The 21,719-nt window shown below is 27.6% G+C and overlaps 1 protein-coding gene across 1 annotated transcript; it reads right to left on the bottom strand.

The window, feature by feature from the left end:
• Nucleotides 1-1,551: 1,551 nt before the first annotated feature.
• Nucleotides 1,552-17,016, bottom strand: LOC129959059 (endoplasmic reticulum resident protein 29-like). The gene is made up of 4 exons (XM_056071854.1): nucleotides 16,771-17,016; nucleotides 13,051-13,189; nucleotides 11,545-11,706; nucleotides 1,552-5,035 (listed from the first exon to the last, which is right to left on the bottom strand). The coding sequence occupies exons 1-4, from the start codon at nucleotides 16,882-16,884 to the stop codon at nucleotides 4,707-4,709; spliced, it is 744 nt and encodes a 247-aa protein (XP_055927829.1). The 5' UTR covers nucleotides 16,885-17,016; the 3' UTR covers nucleotides 1,552-4,706.
• Between the last annotated feature and the right edge of the window lie 4,703 nt (nucleotides 17,017-21,719).

The following is a 21,719-nucleotide window of genomic DNA, read 5'->3' as shown; positions in this document are numbered from 1 at the left end:
TTGGATAACATTGTTTATTCAATTACTTAAACTGAATGCGATAAGCAATTTTTAATTTACGTATATTCAAAGTTTTACAGTTCTTGTCATATTTGTAACATCTTTGTAAAAGCTACTTTTATATGACTTACTAATTAAGAGTTAATACCTATTATTTTCATATTGTCAGGAAACTTTAGCTTTAATTTAACAGTCAGGATCTAAACTGTTGAACCCATTACTATAATTCGATTTGACAACTGTAATTCATTTATAATGCGTTTGCAACTTCAAATACTCTAATAACTACTCAAATATACTATCCGATATAAATAAGAGCATTAAAATCCGTCGAAATGCTTTTACTTCTTTGATCATTACAGCTTAATTGTTTAAAAAATTTCCAATTAGAAAGTATGTTCGGTGTGAAATTTTTAAAAAACTTTTTTACTAATTTAGGAGATTCCACCTGGAGAGAGATGTCGCATAAATAAGTTTAAGCTTCTTTAGTGAGTACAGTAAGTAATATGGGAATGTTTCCTCTACTACGATGACAGGTCGCATTTCTTTGTGACGAATCGATACATAAATTGCACCGTAATGGGGCCTATAACGAGTTCACCACATTGCCCACTTTAATTTTCATGGTGACTTGGTCATTAAGATTAAACGTTATGGCAGGGCAGGAGTAGCTGCTTTCTGTGGTTAATTTTAGTTTCGATTTCGCTCTCTCACCTCCGACGAATTTGAGATTATCTCATCCGTTGTTAGGTAATATATATATATATATTGAAGACCAGCAAAACGATTTACTTTAATAATTATAATAAATATTGTTAATCTTCCGATTTCAATATTTCTTTTAATCAAATTGATTCGGATTTATAAATAATCATTTTGTATAATTACACGATTATTTCCTTAGACAAGACTAACATTATACACCACTAATTAAATTATATGCAAAATTCAACAAAATCATCAATCAAAACTGGCTCTTCCATAATAAAATGTATTCAATGCTATGTCTAAACTAATCGTTTGATTGGCGACTCCATCATTCTTTGCATTAAAAAATTTACATTATCTTCGACAAATAACATTCTTGCTATTATTATGATGACTTTTATATCGAGATAAATCATTTGCATATTATTTTACTAACAAAAACTCAGCTAAAAAGTTTCATTTACATGTAAATATATTATTTACTATATCATCCTTTATTTCACTATACACTATAAAAATAGTTAATGTCACAACAATAACAGGTTTACATTTTTTTAAATTCTACAATCATTTTTTAAATTTACTTCATTATCACTGGAAAATAATATTCTTATTTAATTTTAATTTTATTGTAGTATAATTCTATAAAACCACCAGCTGCATTATATTATATAATCAAATGATATTTACAAATAATTGGTGAAATAAATTTTAAAACCTAATTATTTTCAGTCAGTGTTTTTATTAAAATTTAAAACAATTATTTTACAGAAAGGAAATTCCTGAAATTCAAAGAGTAAAGATTAGTTTAGAAAAAGTAATAGATTTTATCAAATCAGTACCGATGATATATATATAAAATGTGCAACAGTATATTACACCTATTAATAAAATAACTGGATCTTAAAGCAATTTCATCAAATAACTTTAAGCTTGTACTCATCATAAAATTAAAAATATTATTTAGAACCAATGTTCTTCAGTTCATTTATTTACTTAAAATATTAAATGAAAGTCATTTCTATATTGAGAATTCCTGGAGTCCTATGGCTAACTTTCTACTTTAAACTTCTGAATTAGTGTTTTTATGGAGATAACATATTTTGTGTCAGGATTTAAACCAGAAAACTATTCCTCATCATGCAAAATATTTTGGAAATAAGATTCTCATTTGCAATTACATATTGGTATTGGGGCAGAAGTTAAGAAATTGTATATAGTTGGCTTTACACACTGCATAACTTTCTTTATATTTCAGATTTTTCAACATGCTTATGTACACAAAGATTCCATATGTTTTCTGATTTTGAGTACAAAAAGAGTAACATTATTTAAAAATTGCATTTAAATTATATGATATAAGGAATAGTGTGTAGCTAAATATCTACAACAAAATTCCCACTTTAAAATCCACTCACTTATACAAAATTTCAAATAAAATACAAAGAATATTTGAAAAGGAACTATAGCTTTTCTTTTATCATCTTATGACATACAAATTCAGAAAGAAAGGATCAGGGGAAGAAAGAACTTCTAATCTGACACTTTATAATAAAATGTTCTTGACTTGATAAATCTATCTTTAAATTATTTTTAAAAATTTACTTTGAATTATGGGATGCACATAAAAAAATGTATTAAATATTGTAATAATATTCATATATATATATATATAAATTCAATAACTAAAACAATGAAAATATACTTAAAATATGTTTTACAATGTATTAGAAGACAAAACACTGGTACAACTGCAAAGTTAACTTTTTTAAATAACTAAAAAAATATATGTGATAATATAGTTTAAAGCACTTGAAGTTATTGATAATAATGCTAACACTGATTAATTTTTAATTAGAATCTAAAATCTTTTCTTAGCAAGCATCTGCTCCCCCAAAAGTAACTACATGTCTAATTCAGCAGCTGTAATTTCAATGCTCTGCCTGCCTTTAGGAGTATTTTGAACAATTCTTTCATCATACATGTAGTAATTTACAAATAGTCTATCAGACTATAATCATGCTTAAAAAATACTATTCCATCTAGTGGTTTACAAATAACAGAGATAAGTATGTGAAGTAAATTTCAAAATTAATGTGCATACCATTTTGAGTTATTCTATCATCTTAAAACTAAAAGCCTAGAGTATTTTTCATAAACATGAAACATCTTTTGGTAAGAAACAAAAAGAATTTAGACTTTTATTGAGAAAAGTCTAGATAAAGATTGGTATATATTAATATATATTTTGAAATATTTTTTTTCTGTGTAATGGTGGCTTAGCTCAAATGAGCTTAGATTCAACTTAAATTTTAAGAAATTTAATCTGAGTAGCTCAGTTTTTTTGATGAACAACTTCTAAACAATAAAAAATGAATATGTATTAAAAAAAATGTGATAAGTATGGGGAAATAAGAAAATAGAAAACTCAAAATAGTGAGAGGAAGAAAGAAGGTAGAAAAAAGTAAAAGAGCAAATTGGGTTATAGATATGAAGAAAACTTTGGCTAAACCTGAACTGCAGAAATTTCTACAGTAACTAAATTCAAAGGAGAAAAATAGCTATTTTACTTTCCAATTTTAAACTTATAAGCGATAATTATAACCATACACAGAAAACGAATTTTGGTGCTATCAAGGACAAATTGCAGTGCAGACATAGGCTTGTGTATTTCCTACATGTTGATTCATTTTCTTCATTCTTTCTTCTTTTTATTGTTTTTCACTTTTATCGCGAATCAATATGACAAATTAACTAAATAATATGTAGCTCATCACTGACCATTGTTTATGTGTGTCCTTAACATAAATAACACAAGAACTGCAATTATTTCATGAAATTCAGGTTTTGAGAACTTCTATTGCACTTATTACTATAACAAAATTGGATTTAAATAAGTAATGAAATTTTTATTTTAAGGGAACAAAGGATCTTCATTCCATATTGAATGAAGAACAATTCACTATACAGGGGATTGAAGATATTTAATTAAATTTCAAATGTTAATCATAATACTATTGTATTAAATAATGAATCAGTTTTTATGTATTAATCTTGCATAGCAATTATACAAAAATTCAAAATAGAAAAGAAAAAAATCAGTAAAACAGAGCATAGCAATTTAATTCAGTGGACACAATACTAACACTTTTTTCTTAAAGCAATGCAGTTAAAAAAAAAACTAACTCAGGTTTTATATTATTTTGAAAAGAATTTTATGCTAACTATAACTTAAATATTTTTAGTCAGAATTACAAAAAAATTACAACAGTAAAAGTTTAATAATTCAAAATTTAATATATGATACATGAAAATTTTTATAGATCAAGCTATCCAAAGGATAACTCATTCAAATTAAATATAGATCCCAAATTCGATTTTTGACATCACATAATTATTTCATATTCTATACAAATGAGCTGCATTACAATATAAAACTTAAATGTTAACAAAATATTTTTTTAAATATTAAGCTTTAAATAAAATGTAAGGAACAGCCATTTAGAATGTCTAGAAAAAGTATAAAACTGCTTTAATTTGCACAGATGAAACTGATAATAATATACTTATTAGAACATGTATTCCAGGAAAGACAAAAGAAAAACAAAATTGAAGTACCAAAAAAATATTGTACAATAAACATAGCTATGAATTTATGACACCATACACTAAAAAAAAAAAAAAAAAAAAAAAAAAAATACTGCACAATTGAATGATAAATAAAGCTACATTATTTCACTCTAACATTTGGAATGGAGAGATTTGTTTGGAAAATTGTTTGATTGTACTCTGAAAACATTCTTCAAAGCATATTTTGAAGACAAATCATTAAAGAATGTGTATTTAAGAAATATCTTCAGCTCATATAAAAAATCAGTGTAAAATTCTTGCATTCTAAAAAAATAAAAATATTCCACTTATATTAATGCATCGAAACATTATGAAAGTGAAATATGATTAAGCAATTGTATAAATTGTGGATTCTAGCAGCTTCATTCTTAGAGTTCATCTTTTACAGAGAAAGATTGCAAAATATTCAAGCGTCCTTGCATTTCTTCTTTCTTAGCAGTTGTTATTTTACCTTCTTTTATGTTTTTAACTCTTTCCTTTTCACTTGCTATAAATCCAATTCCTCTTTCAATAACTTTCTGCATCATTTTTATGTAAACATCTGCAGACTTTTTTTCTTCAGTTGAAGACACTTCAGAAGCTTTTTTTCTTGCTTCGGATAAAATAACTTTCTTTTGTTCTTGACTCTCAGCAGCCATAAACTTCTCGGCTAACTCATCAAAGTCAGGTAAACATTTATTCATTACTAAGCGAACATCTAAATGAATATTTCAAAAAGAAAAAAGAAGATTATTAAAAATTGAACTTGATTGTTCTTTTGCCATTTCGAAAAAAAAAAAAAAAAAAAAATTATAAAAATAAATAAATAGAGATTCAATTGAATTAAATTCTTTGCTCTATAATTTTTTTCCTTCGACATATTACATTTATTTCTTTAAAAAATACAACAAGGAATGCTAACATGCACTTCAATTACAATAATCAATAGCTGAAATATACAGTCAAGTCCATAAACTCAGGATAATTCAGAATCACACGGAAATTGAACTCTAAAATAAAAATTTCGCATGTAAAATTATCTTTCAAGAAAAATAAGCAAATTACTGGATATCACCAGATGACGAGAGTGTAAGAGAGGGGTATATAAAGAATGTGGTGGCAAAGAAATAAAATTGTTCATAAACGTTCTGTAAGCCGCTCAGAATCATAACCGAATAATTATAACATAGGGGACGCATGTGGATGATTTTTTACGCGGTAGAATTATCGCCCGTTTAGAAAGTGGGCGTATTCAGACGGAAGTATCCGAAGAACTTGGAATCGCCCAAAATGTCGTCTCTAGACTTTGGCAACGATCCAATATGATGGAAATGACAGTAGACATTACAGTGCAAGTTGCCCCCTGAGTTACAACGCCGAATGACGACTGGTGTTTGACAGTAACTGCCAAAAGAAGCAGACGGAGTGCAGACATCAGACTTCTCATCAGCTATCTTCAGAAACTAGTACAACAGTTTCAAGGTAAACCGTGTACAGACATTTGGGATATATTGGTCTGTATGCTCGCAGACCTATCGGATGTATTTTGTTCACAGCAACTCACTTCTCCAGCGGTTAGCCTGGAGTAGAGAACATGCAATGTGGACACAATGGGCTTGTGTGATGTTTCCCGACAAGTATAGGTTTAGCTTGCAGTCTGATTCATGGTCGAACTTTTACATGGGAAACGCCAAGAGATACCGCCAAGAGATCATCATTTAACGACACCGTTATGGTGGTGCAAGAATGCTTGTTTGAGGTGGAATTATACTGGGCTCCAGAACAGATCTGCATGTTCAAACTGGAACCATGACAGGCCAAAGTTACCAAGACATCATTCTGAAACAACATGTACGTTTGTTTAGGGGTGCCATGGGCGCAGAATTTGTGTTTATTTATAACAATTCTCGTCCTCACCGTGAAAACAACGTAAACGAATGCCTTCAATCTGAGGATATCATCCATATGGAATTGAATCCAATAAAGCATGTGTGGGACATGCTTGGCCAACGAGTTGCAGCTTGTCAATCACCTCCAACATGTGTACTGAAACTTCAGAGAGCACTGCTAGCTGAGTCAAGTAATCTTCCCCAAGATCAGCTCGATGATTTGATACTCAGCATACCTAGGTGTTGTACGGATTGTATTTCATCATCTGCGAGATATACTGTATCAACCATCATACTAAACATGTAAAGTTAAGTTTTTGTAAGGGGGATATTTTTTGTAATTCTCCCAGGGAGCAAAAATCGTAGTTTTAATTAATTGTATCACACATAAAGAACAAAAAAGATAGTTTATCTTTTGTTTAATAAATTGGTTTTATGAATAAGTCACTCCTCTTTTGTTTCTGAACCTTTATTTACCGGTTGTGGCCTTTTCCTTAATTTATGGACATGAGTGTATAATACAGGGTGTTCATTAATTATTGTCGGGGCTTCCGTACCTCATAACTTTCGAATAAAAAATATTACACAAAAACCGATTACGTATTCGTAAATTACAACTCAAAGAATTTTATTAATGATATTAAAGTGTAAAGCTTGCACAATTTGCACTTTGTAGGCATTCAGCTGAAGGCGATTATGTATTCGTAAATTACAATTCAAAGAATGTTATTAATGATATTAAAAAGATTAATGAATTTGCACATGACTGCCCTTCGTGGCTCGTAACACATCGAGACGAAATTCGATTTCTCCCCAAGTGTTCTCCAGCATTTGTGGGGTAACAGTTTGGGTCGCAGTAATAATTCTGCGCTTCAGTTCATCAAGGGAGGGCACAGGGGTCTTGTACACAATGTTCTTGACAAACCCCCATAGAAAGAAGTCCAGAGGTGTTATATCTTGAGATCTCAGAGTCCCTGGGATTGGTTCACCTCTTCCACATCACCTGTTGGAAAAGTTCTCATCTAAAAAGTCACGTACAATCATGCCCCAATGTGGGGGTGCACCATCCTGTTGAAATATCACATCTGGCTGATGTTGCTGCATCTGAGGAACCGCATACATCTCCAGCATGTCAAGGTATGTCACGGAGTTTATTGTTGTTTCAGCAAAGAAAAAAGGTTCAGTAACTTCAGTATGTGATAAAGCGCACCAAACATTCACCTTTGGGCTATCTCTTTCCAATTCTCGATAATCGTGCGGGTTCTCCGAGCTCCATATTCTACAGTTATGTTTATTCACTTATTCTGACACATGAAAAGTGGATTCGTCACTGAAGAACCATTTCCGAAGGTAATTTTCATCATTCTTAATTCGAGTCAAAATTTGTTCAGCGAACTCAAAACGACACGGTTTATCATTCTGGTGTAAAGCTTGCACAATTTGCACTTATGGAGAACGTTCCATATCGTCGTATGCGGCATATGTAACTGCACAGCTGCTTGTCTCGTTGATTTTCGTGGACTGCGAGTGAACGTTTCTTGGATGCGATCAACATTTTCCTGCGAAGTGATCGGTCTTCCCGCTCCCTTTCGGTGTAGAACGCTACCAGTTTCCTGAAATTGTGTTAACCAGCGTCTGATAGAATTATCCGAAGGAGGATTTTCTTGTACGTGGTCCTGAAGCGACGTTGAGTAGTTATGACTGATTTAGTTTCGAAAAACCACAATATACACATTGCTTTTTCTTGCAAGGTCGCCATTTTTATTTATGACGTCATAATTACCCCGCCTGCAATGCGCTAAGATCGCGTTGTTGCCACGTAAAATTCTTTGAGTTGTAATTTACGAATACGTAATCGATTTTTGCGTAATATTTTTTATTCGAAAATTATAAGGTACAGAAACCTCGACAATAATTAATGAACACCCTGTATATCTATAGTTCATTATTTTATTTTTATAGTGCACGAAAAAGGATGAGATTTTTCTTTAGTATGAATTTCAATCAATTAGTTTCTTCAAATAGACATTAAATAATAACATGCAAAACACATGAATATATATAATGTGAAAATAACTGAGTACTGATTCTGATGGCATAAGTAAATTACACATAACCTGTATAAAATCATAAACAAAACAACCAAATATGTATACTTAAACACACAGGAAATTAAGAGGACTTTTTGTGATTCTACAACTTGGATTTAAGTGATTCTAAGTTCTACTAAAAATCAAAGTGATTGCAAAATTGAAGAGATTCCTTCAAGATTAAAAGGAAAAATGAAAGCAATTTTTTAAAGGATGAAGGGAAAATGAAATCAATTAAAAGCATGAGCTGCTAATGTTAAATTTTGAAATGCAAACATGTTTGGAAGTGCTAATAAAGAATATATAAAAATTGCTATTGAACTGTCCCCCCTCAAAAAATTGTAATAAAAATAATGACAATGAACACAGAATCACGAAGCACCAAAAAAAAAGCTTTTAATATATCTAAAAACATTCTACTAAAAATTGTATAAAAATACTTGAGAATAATTGCAATGACTTTGAAAAAGATTGAATTCTTTAAAAAAAGTATAGTTCGTCAACGGATTCTGAGACGACCACATTTCGACAACTCCATCTCATTAAGGGGTGAGACGCGGAACGATGAGTGCATTTCCGGTATTCCCTTTTACCTTGGATTTTTCCTATTACATACTAGTAAATGTAAACATCTCCTCCTTTCATCTTTCTTTTCACCCCTATTTTGAAGAATTAAACCCATCCTAACGCATGCGCAAAAACGCGGAGGGTTTTACAATCCATTGCTGAACTATACTCAATATAAATGGATATTAATCTCGTAACAAAAGAAATAGAATAAATTTAGATAATTTTGTTAAATGTATTTTTTGTCAGTTAGAGCAATATAATGGTAACATATAGGCTTTAATTTATAATAGAAGCCTTAGAAAGGAAAATCTTGATATAAAAGGCAGAATAACTGAATGGTTGTCAAAATCTAGATTATTTGCAACTACAATGGAAATGTAATTAAATAGCAGATATAGGAAAATGTACAGTCTTGGGGGGGGAGGGGGGAAGGAGCCACCCAACTTTATTCTGACATCATTCATTATACAATCATAAAAAAAAAGGTGTTTTCAACAAATTAATGCACACTTAAAGATTTTTGAATTAAGCATTTTCTAAGAGGCCTTCTATATATTGCAATAATAACAAACTTCAAAACTTTCAATGGCAACATTTATCTTTCTCATCATCATCAGTTCAGTTCATCAGTTCTACTCAGTAACCAAATTTCATCAGTTTAAGTCAATTTGCTTCGAAATTAGAAGCTAACAAAATTTTAAGTTTCTAATGTTGTGTTACCATTTTTAAAAAAATTAAAAACTAAATTTGAAATTTTTTCACACATTAAAAATTACTTCTTAATGATAAATATGTGTGCAAAACACATAGAATATCTTATTTTTTCATAAAGAGTTTAAGTCAACAACTATAATACTTTTTAAGATATGAATAAAAGCCCAAAAATTTATTTTAAATTTGGATATAAATCGAAGGAAAGGTCATTTTATAGGAGCCTGCAAAATTCAGCTCATTCCCAAGGTAGTTTTTCTGTTAAATTAAATTTTCTGTATAGCATTTAAAATGAGGCATTTAGGGGTGCATTCACAAATTTCAAAATGTTGATAGTATTTTATGTGACATTCAAATGCCAAGTAATCATGCATTTCTTGAATCGAATATTTTTATAATAATTATTATTTTTGTTTAAATGCATTAAAGTGCTGTTCTTATATTCTTTTGAAAAGAATTTTAAACTTTTAAGAACAAATGCAAAAATTAAACATTTATCTATAATAAATATAATTATGTTATTTTTGATAAATTACATTTAGATATATTATGATTTATAATTATTTTTTATTATTCCATTTAATATATCTGTTAAATAAATGACAATTTATTTGAATTTGTTTGTTGTGTTTAATGAAAAAAGAAAAAGATCTAATGTGAAGTTTCGATTATTAGACTGGATACTTCTTAAAGCCATCTTTTAGAATAATTATATAATAATTACATATAAATATTCGTGTAACTATATATAATTATCCCTATAATTATATCTACTTTCAAATTTCTATTTACAATAGAAGCAGAAAAATATGTGATGAATAATAATGAAAATTAAAGATATGTAAATTGAATGAATGAACGTTTATAATGATGTTCTGCAATTTATATTTCACATCTATAACAAACATATATCCTATATATGTGTCTTCATACAAAGAAGACTTCTGTAATCAGAAAGAATTTATATAGAACACTAAGTTGCTGGTAAAGCAAGGAAGAAAAATGATTTACATTTATCAATAAATGAAATGCACTACTTTTTTCACACACCCGTAAAATAAAGTAATGTATCATTTCAACAAGTAGTAAGAAATGATGACAGAAATAGTATATACAAATAAAGAACTGCGGGAATAAAGAATAGAAATCAATATTTTCTCTTTATCAATAAGATATAAATTTCAACACTAAAATGAATCTTTTTTAAAAAACAAAAAAATATTGAATTTTATTTCTTTCCCTCATAGAACAAAATTTTCCATTTTGATGCGTTCAGCATAATACCAATTCCGACTCAGATGCAATTTAAATAAAACTTTTATGACCTTGAATATTTCTTTGTGGAAAAGAATCAAATATCGCCCAGAATTTTTCACTGTAAATATTTTATTATGCATGAAGCAACAGCTGATTTTAGCATGCAAATTGTAACTTTATAAATATTTTTAAAATGTCACAAAAATAAAATAAAAGATATACTATTATCATTGTCCACAGAATATCTAAATCTTACACAACTAAATATAGAAACAGCCCTTAACAAAAAATATCAAATATCTGCAGATTTAATTATGGCATAATTAAACAAAATTGGGTAATTTTCCCATATTTGTGACATCAAAAGTTCAAAGTTTGTACAATTTTAAATATGTAGAAAATCCCCTATGGGTATTTTAGGCACATAATCTTTTAGTATACATTACTAGTTTTAAAGTGGTTCTTTTAGTTTGCATATACAATGATTGATAGCAGAATAAAATAGGGTGGCAACTTTTTTTCCCACATAACCGTACTTTCCAGGATTTTTTTTTTTTTTTTTTTAAATTTTAAGTACTAGCTTAAATTTTTTTGTTTCACTCAGCTTAAATATGGTAAAATGTATAATCACAATCGATTCAATTTCGTCTTATTTTCAAAAATAAATACAAATAGATAATGACAAAAAGATTAAGTAAATAAAAGCTTACATGAATGTTCCTTGATAAAATTTTTTATTTTATCTGCTTTAAAATCACCTGTGAAGGTAATAGGTTCATCTTTACCCTGTACAAAAAGTTTGAGAACTGGAAATGCATCCTTTGACACAGCAAAACGCTCAGCAATATCTGAATTTTCTTTTTCTCCATAATCTGTTAAACATAATTAGATCAATGTAGCATTTTGTCTTGTTAAATAATCCTATATCATATGAAAGACTATAAATTTCCATAAAAATTAATTTAAAGATAATTTAGAAGGTGTTAAATATTATTATAGATAAAATAAAAAGTTAATTTATTAGTTTCAAGCACGGTATACAGTCATAACAATGCTTAAATTATAAGTAATAAGACGCCTTTAAGTGATTAACCAATATGGAAAATGAGCACCAAGTCTCCTTTTCTACAACAAATGAGGATAGAATTTTTTTTTTAATCTATAAAACAATCCCTAATTTTTTTTCTTCAGTTGAAATTATAATATTTTGAACACTTAACAGATTTGTACTGAAAATATAGACAATAACACTAGTAATTTACTAAGAAATCATAAAATGCATAAAGCAATCCTCCAGATATTTTGTAGGAATATAGTATACTATAGGAATTTTATTCAGAAAAGATAATTCTAAACTAATTTTGAATGTTTATTTGACATGGCCTTATAGTGCAAGAGACAGATTTGACTAAGCTATACCTAAGCATAAGAGAAAACACTCATTAAAGAGCTTCAATGAAAAGGCAAAAGATTTTACAACAAATATGATTTTTATCACCCACTGAAGGGATGAGAAAGTTTCGAAGGATTCATTGCAAATACATGAAAAAGATTCAGGTTTTGATGATATTATTCTTCATTGTGCCAAATGAAATAATGAATTTTCCAAGCATTAGCACTTTCTGAGACCTACACTGTGGTTATAATTAAACTTCCCCTATAAAGAGCCTTATAAATTTTGAAATTTTTTCTGTCGTGCACATATGACTTCAATGCCGAAGGACTCAGCTTTCAAATCTCATTTTTTTTTTAAAGATATGCTTGGATTCACTAAAATACGTCTTTGTATTAGTTGTAGTTTTGTTATTTCCACTTTAATTTAAAACTGAATTTTACGGGCATTATAGAAAATTAGAAAGAGACGAGAATTACAATGAACAGAACGACTAAAGGCCTACATAGTAGTATAAGTAAATAATAAGACTATCAAAATTTGAAGCTTAAAAATATTTCACTGAAAAACCTATTATGAGAATAAGTTATATAAAATATTAATTAAACATTTTAGTGAGCATTTCTACTGGCAAACTGTCTGGACGCCAAATGCAGCAACTTATAAATAAAACAAAAGTACACTCTTGTAATTTTAACAGACTTTGCCCATCTATTATTTTTAAAATAATCAAACTTTATATCAATTACTCAAAAAACCTCTTGTTTAATAACTGTAACAAAGCTTACAATTATTAGAAAATCATTATAAGAAATTAACAAACCTTGAACACCAATTTCAGCTATCATGAGATCAGGAGAAAATCTGGCAGATTCAGCCACTTTCCCATACTCGTCTTCCTTTTCACCATATGGATAAGTTATGTCAAATTTTACAAGAGATGCTTTGAACTTTGATATCATCTATAAAAAAAATCTTTAGTCAAGAAAAATAAACTATGAACAAAAAGAACAAATTTTTAAAGCAAAACAAATACAGTATATTCCTAACATAGGTCAATTTGTGTACAAGTCCAGAATGCATTTTTTCTTTAAAAACTTATCCAGAACTTAAAACAGCATTCGAGGAGAAATTAAAATTTTTAAAAAAATCCTGTGGTTTTCAAACCTGTTACTGTAACAGTAAAAATACTGCCAAATGGATGGAATATTTTCCAATCAAGTCACTACAAAGTAAAACAGCTAACAACAATAGTTTAACTGTATAACTCAATTTACAGTTAGCACAATTCCCCCCCCCCCCATTCATTTGATGTCTTGTACACAATCTGTTGTAGTCTTATTTCCTGTGCCATTTTATTATTATTTTTTTTTTTTTAAAGATGAGCACGAAGAGAAATTTTTATACAGCATATTTCAAACCAAAGGTGATCACATTTGCAAAAAAGTCTAACAAGCTGGCTAGCAAAAAAGTCTAAAATCTGGCTGTTTGGCATTTCTTCATAAATCTTCCATTCAATACAACAAACCAGCAATAATAAACAATTTTGAAAATAAAAGAACCCATTTTCACATAAAATAATTAAGTTAATTTAAAATCAAACTTAAGAAATATAAATTGTAGTAAGAAAAATTCCATATTTGCTAACATTTAGTGATTTATCCCTTGAGTGTAACTAACAAAAAATGTACCTATATTTTTTGCAAAATTAGTGGATCCATATACAAGCTGACCTACATAGCTTATCTTAAGAAAAAAATTCTCTGCTTATACACAAAAATATATGGTATAGTCATCAGAAAAACAATTACAGACGGCCCTTTCAAATATATACAAACAAATAATGAAATTTAAACACAAATAGAAGCAAAATTTAGAAAAAAAAAATTTCATATTATACAACCAATTTGCATTAATATACAAAACATTCAAATATTTCATTTCAAAAGCTTTAAAGAATAATACTTCCATTTTAACCAAAATTATTACAAACCCATATTTGTAATACAAAAAAAAATAAATAAATAAAAAGCAAAACAGTGACTTTCAATCAAATTTCTAATATTACTTGGAAAAAAATACTTTGCATACATTTTAATATATTATATAGATATGAAATATATTAAAGCTTCATGAAGCTTCGTATTACATGATAACATTCTACAAATCTTTCAATTGTTTTGTCAAATCATTCAATTATATTTTTAAAAAATTACTATCAAAAATATTTTTTTTTAAATAATTCACAACTTTATTAGTACAAAAACTTAACAACATTACAATATCTTTAGGATATTATCTAAAATTAAAAATGCTGAACTACATTATAGACATATTATTTTGCATTAGTATGGAAGGCATCAAAATAAGTAAATTTTAAAAACTTTATTCAGTTGGCACTTTATTAAACATGGTTTTAACAATATGAATTCTAACAGATACCCACAGCCTTGAGAGAAAATGGTATATAGCTATGAAATATTCTAAAATAGTTGTGAGAATAGGTTAACTGCAACAGGACTTGGCAAAGCTGGAATATCAAAAAGACAGCTATTTCAGGTACCCAAGTTTTTTTGTTTTTTTTAAAGTACTTTCAGTATAATTAATTTTAAGCCCTAAGTACTTAAATATATTTAAGTCAAGTACTTAAAAATATTTAAATGAAGTATTAAAATTGAATTGTCTTATTATTTTTAGGAATTTTTTTTTAAACTTGTCTATAATAAAATACTTAATTTTTAAATTTGCTTGCAGATAAATGTAGTTCAATTGTACTTTTACATTATGTTAAATAACTCACAAATCAACCCCAAACTTTGTATTTGAGTATTTAAAATACATTAAAAAATTACTTTAATTTTTTTACTTTTTTTTAAAAAAAATCATTTAAATTACTTTTTCCTAAATGACAACCCTTTCAAAGGTAAATAGAAATTATGTTATTTCATTTAATCATGATGTCTTACTTAAGTACCAACTGCTCATTTAGATATTAAAAAAATTAATAAAAAATATCAACACAATAATAATTTTATAAATAATTAAAATCGATAAAATTTGAAAAGGAATAGGGAAGTGAAACTTCAACTGCCTAGGGGCTTATAGAGGGTTTAATTTGACCCTGAGATATAACACCCATGATAGGCGATCCCTTCAAAGGAGTGTTTCATAGCTTACCTCTATGTTTGCAACTCTAGTTTTTTTTTTTTACATTTTCACATTAGTTAGTTTTGATCTTTCATTTGATTTAGAACATATATACAAACACTTTGTTTCATTTAAAAATTTTATCACTATTTTAGTTCTTTAATTTTTTTTTAATATGGTTATAGAGCAATTCTGTCCAATCTGTTTTGCAGTTGGCTGATTAAATCACAAATTAAAAGTCTAAACCAAACTTCGTACTAGAGTATTTAGATTGTGTTAAGTTCTGTAATTTTTTTTCTATGATTTCACATAAAATTGTTTATAAATTAAAATTTTCTTTGGTACAAGCAAATCTCTTGAAGATGTTGTGCAATGAAATATTATTTCGGTTCATCATCATATTTGTTACTTAAAAATTACTTAAATGGAAGTTAAATTAAAAACCATAAAAAAATCTTATTTTGAAAGCTTGTGAGGAACCTGAAAATCACAATCATCCAGATATAATAAAAATGTGCACATGATTTGAATTTTTAAAAGATAAATCTATTTTAAATACAGGAAAAAGCATCAAAAGACAAAATAAAATTGGTACATGCATAGAATTGTGATGGACTAATTTTATTTATTGATAAAACCACTTCAAGGAAAATCAGTCAAGGAAGTATATAATTCGAGTACCAAAAACAGAATATATTGCTTCAATTTTCAATTTCTGAAAATATCAAATAGACCTTTCAATACTACTTTTGCATTTTATTACTTTCTTGATAGTTACTAGAAAATTGGATCATTTGATAAATTATATTACTACAATTACTTTTTTAAACTACTATAGTTAATACAAGAAAAAAAACTGACTTAAAGTACACGAAAAAAGGGAAGAAAGAAACTTTTATATGAGCGGCATACAGTATCAGTAATACAAAAGTTTAGATATTAATTGCTTTCCACCATTTAAAAGAAAATTTAACATATGTAATTACCTTTGCTTAAACTATTCCATAAGTAACATGTTCCATAAAAAAAATTAAATGGCCATATTCGATTATTAAAACTGAACATGAAAATCAATTCAAGTAATCAAAGCAATGTTTATGATAAGAATAAAATAACATAAAAATGCTCTTTATTTAATTTGCAGTAAATTTAACACTAAGAATGAAATCGAAAAAGTTTAAAAAATTTTTAAATCAAAGGGTGCGTTATTTATTCAAACAAAAAAAAAAATGCTTGAATATTTAATGTGAATCAAAGAATAGATGTACAACTAGGAACCGGCATATTCGAATAAAATTTATCACGATGAGAGAAAATACAGTTTTACTGTGCGAAAAGTTTAATCCACGTAATCATAACACGTATCAAAAATTCCAAGTGAAAGAAAATAACTCACTTTATCAAATGTCCAAGAATCTAATGACACTGCACCTTTTAAACCGGCACTAAAATCAAATCTACATAGAAGTATGTAAAACAAAATTAGATCGAAAAAATATTTGTGGTTCATCTTGATATGATACAAACTAAATAGTAGCAAATATCAGAGCAAAATAAATTCACACAGCTACAACAAACAAATTATTTTAATATTGTGTGGGTCCACTCGTAGAGAGTATTGGAATAGAATTTTCGTTTTCGTTAAAATTCTAGTTGCCAGATTGAAATTAAAAATAAAGAAATTAATGTATATATTTGCTGGAAAGCGTTTCAAATGCAGCTAAAAAATAAAAAAAACTATGGAATTCTATAACAATCACTTCCAATATTAATAATTCAATAATAATTGTATAAAATATTTTTTCAACAAATTATAAATTGGAACATGTTTCTTGATGCACTACTCCCTAATACCTAAAGTAAGTAAAAATACACTTGTTAGTGCTCAATTCTTTCATCATCTATGCTTGTACATTGTATGTATGCTTGTATGCTATACGACAACAAAAGAATTTATTCTCCATAACATTTGAAAACTATAAATATCTAAAGATTGATAAACTATTAATTTACCTATATGATATGATCAAATGGGCCTCGAATCCTCATTGTTTAAAAGGCCCTAGAGACAAGAGCTGGTTACAGATAGAGATGCCTAATGCACGAATTTTTGAATAACAAATACTTTTGCTATTGTTATTTTTAAATATTGATTTCAAATAACTGCTTTTCAATCACTCTCTTAATCAAAAATTATTAATTATTATTAATATTAAAATTTATTAATTGTAATTAACATTTAATTAATTTATTTAAGTAAAGTAAGATTGACTTAATTTATATATTTAAGACTAATTTTTAATTTTAATTCTATTCAAAACCATTTATTTATTTAAGTATTTTCTAAAAAAAAATTGAAATAACAAAAATATCATTTCTTTAAAGAATTCACTTTAGCTCTATTGTCTGTCAATAGATGGCGCCTACGCAGAACACCAATGGTTGGTCCTTTCACTGGCAATTAAAATTTATTCTTATACCAAGTCACTGAAAGTCAAGTAACCTATTAAGAACAACTTATACTTACAATCACTTTCTTGTGAATAATTCCGATTCAGTGATAGGCGGTTTCGAATGATTACAATGATATTGTAAATCGAATAACCGATCCGTTCACTTTTAAATTTATTCAAAGATTTCATCCTTTTCCATTATGGCCGCAATTACGGGGATGGGAGAATGTCATCCCTGAGGCTGAAAGTCTGTTTCTGACGTTTCCTGTCCTCCTGCAGGGGTCACCCCTTCTTTTGCATGTGTTGACCCATATTTCTTAACTTTCAACCATTTGAAGTCATTTGTCGGGGAATTGTTTCTTTTTGGTTTGGGCTTGACGGAAATCCATGACTCATTTTTTTTTTCTTTTCCATTTACAATATATCAGCCTAGTGCAGACTTATTTTTTACATTAACATCGTATTTAAATGGAATTCAATTGGTTCCCCGATAACTTGCTATTACATTAATCTGAGAAATATCGATTTTATTTTAATTTTTAATCACCATGTATAAAATGCATTTTATTTTTCAATATGCGAGATAAAAATATCAATGGTGATGAAACTTGAAATTTTAATCATTTCACTTGAATTTACAGCTAAAGCTTTTAATAATTCTACTTCACTTCTGCAGTCTTTGATAACAAAACATTATCAGGTGTTTATCGTGAGATTCCATTCGATACTAATAAAGTTTTTAATGCATATTTTTTTCGATGTTATTTATTTTCCACGTAATGTACCACAAAAGTTATACACACTTTTTTTATTCCACATATTTTGAAAGTAAGTTAAAAATGTTATCGTGCAAAACATTTTTCTTACAAAATATATACTTTTATACATGATTTCATTGATCATCGTAAAAAAAAAAAAAAAAAAAAAAAAAATCAACCTGTTTCTTCTGTACCACTAGAAAGAAGCTGTAGATGCATGGAATAAGCTAAACATAACGGATTTTAAATCCATTTAATTGATCTTTCCGTTATTCATTTCGTAGGCTTCTTGTACTCTTAAAATTATATTTTGAAAAATAAAATTTTTATGTTCATAATGTATATTTTGATTCTAATTTTTAAAGACGGATGACCTAATATATTTATGCACTACATTGAGAATGCACTGCCATTCATTGGCATTTCTATTGGATTACTTGGTTAAAAAGTAAAATACACAAAGGTTGGATGAAACTTTTACAAATTACAATCTTTAAAACCTTTCATGATTTTTTTAAACAGTATTTTGAAATTATAGATTTATTTTTAAATATGAAATTATTAATGCTATTATATATAATTATTATTTATATTAACGAGAAAAAAATTAACACTAAAGATAATATATTAACTCTTAAAAATTTTTTAAGTTTTGTGAGTCACATTTAGCTGTGCCCTACACGATACCAATTTATTAAAAATTTACTATTTCTATTATCTAAAAAATTTCTAGTCTTCTATACTTCTTGGGGAAGAAATTTTTTTAAATATATAATTTATTTTAACATTTAAAAAGATACTTTTATTTTGCTAATAAATATTTTCTAATTAATGAAATTTTATGATTTTTTAATATACTGTATGTGCGTTTCTCTTTTTAAAATTTTCCCTGAAAAAATAAAATGGAGTTCCAATAAAAATAATACGTAGACATTACACACTAGGATGTAAATGACTGACAGTCGAAAGGTGAGTTACAACCTTTATTCATCGGTTCATCTTTCTTTATTTTCAGAAATTTCATTATCGATTTCAAGTATTATCGGCATTTTCTTGAAATAACTTTATAGCAAACTAGCCGCCTTTGGCGACCAGCCAGTTTGCCGATCTTAATGCTCGTTAAAATTTTAATAATGAAATATTTTATGTAATTCTTACTTTAATAGCTTCTTCATCAAAATAGTTTAAAATTTCAAATTTTGATAGTCATATAATTCACTCAATATTATAAAGGCTTTCAGTCATAACGTAATATGTATCTCTCTAATTTTCTGTTAGCTCCCGTAGAATTTATGCTCTAAATTAAAGTGGAGATGATTAATATACAATTAATATAATAAATTTTTTTACTGAAACAAAGCATTTTTTATAATATGATTGCAGAAAACAGAGTCGTTGAGCATTTAAACCTTATGGGCACTAAAGAATATCTTTCTTAATTTATGTAATATCTCAAGAATTTGTCAACAGAATTTTCTCAGATCGATTCATTTACAATGTTTAATTTTAAATGCATTAAACACAAAGAAAATAAATAAAATCGTTTAAAATAATCGGTTAAAAACAGGTTAAAAAAACTACTAAAAAAACGGTGTACTTAAAACTATAAGCATATACAAACATATATAGCTAACATAAATATAATTTAATTACAAAAGCATACAACTAACCTAAAAATAATTTAAATCAAGTCCGCATCCTTTGAAAATAGTTGTCAACAATCAGAACACAATGCGCATGCGTGAATTTTCAACTCCAGTTATGGTAACGCAAATGAGTGAATTTTTCTACGCCAGTTGGGGTAACACTATGCAGATTAGAAATTTTTAATTTCCTTTATTCTGTTTTATTTTTAATTCAAAAGTACTTCAGAATGAATCTGAAAGATCGATTAATTAACAATGTTTAATTTTAAATGCATCAAACATTAAGAAAATAAACAGAATCGTTTGAAATAATTGATCGAAAAATGTTAAGCCTAACCTCTTTAGCGTGGGAAGAAAAACTGAAGCCTTACTCATTTGGCGGTGGGGAAATGAAGATATTTTTGGTGAGAAAGTTAGTTTTTAATTAATAATTAAAATTCTTATTAAAAATTCAAAAAAGGGACCCCAGGGGCACATTCCCGACCTCCTAGGTATATATGTACCAAATTTGGTAGCTGAAGGTCAAGCAGTTTGACCTGTAGAGCGTCAACACACCTACACGCACACATACATTGAGCTTTATTATAAGTATAGATTTAATAGTTATTATATTTTCGAATCTACGAAACCAATGATTTCATTTCTCTTTAATGTAGCTCTTAAGCAATTTTTAGTTAAAAAAAAAAAAAAAAAACATTTGAAATTTATGTTAAAGCAGCAAATTAATTTATTTCCATTACAATTTAAAATATTTAAAAGAAAATAGTTTATTGAGAAAAAGAAAAGGAATTAGTTTCAAGAAATAATTTTAATGCGAACATTTTAATTTTTTCCGCTAAGGAGAAATCTATGTTACACTGTAAATGGAATTATTATCACAATAAAATAAACAAAACTTTTTTCTTCACCACATTACCAGCAATATTACTGATGATGTATAAAAATCATTGATGTATTCTAAAATTTAGATTTTCTGTAATACATTTTTAAAAAAATATCTACATTTGGATGAAGTTCTATGCATCTCTCAAGATGTTTTTAAAAATATATGAAGGGAAATTTATCAGAATCAAGTTATTTAAAATATGTTTATTTTTAAAAGGACTTAAAATTAAATCATGTATATCTGTTTTAAATAGCTGAGCAGTCTTTGGCAGCAGTTATCATTTGAATAATGAAATAATCGATTCTCACTTTGTAAAAATTGTTTCATTTGTAGCGGATATCTATTTGAGTATATATTCCAGTATGAACATTTGCTTTTATTAATGATTGAAATAATGCTTCATATTCCGAAATATTTTTTGATAATATTATGCAAACTTAATTTTTTATGTGCATTTATCTGTTAAAAGTGTATTGAATTTATGTTTTTTTTTTAGCTCTTAATATCTAGTTTGACACAATGTTAAATAATTTTCCAGCCATGAAGAAAATTAATTCATAATATAAACAAGCAATGGAATCAAAGGTGCTGTAATGTGACGT

The sequence above is a fragment of the Argiope bruennichi genome, chromosome X1 (genome assembly GCF_947563725.1).
Source record: "Argiope bruennichi chromosome X1, qqArgBrue1.1, whole genome shotgun sequence".
Lineage (NCBI taxonomy): Eukaryota > Metazoa > Arthropoda > Arachnida > Araneae > Araneidae > Argiope > Argiope bruennichi.
The sequence above is the reverse complement of the archived record's forward strand: the minus strand, read 5'-3'. Positions and strand labels throughout refer to the sequence as shown.

Coding starts and splice junctions, on each gene's coding strand:
- LOC129959059 (XM_056071854.1), bottom strand. CDS start 16,884: ATGAACCACAAATATTTTTTCGATCTAATTTTGTTTTACATACTTCTA. Junction 11,707..13,050: donor AGCTGAAATTGGTGTTCAAG/GTTTGTTAATTT, acceptor TATGTTTAACAG/ATTATGGAGAAAAAGAAAAT. Junction 5,036..11,544: donor TTTTATCAAGGAACATTCAT/GTAAGCTTTTAT, acceptor ATATTCATTTAG/ATGTTCGCTTAGTAATGAAT.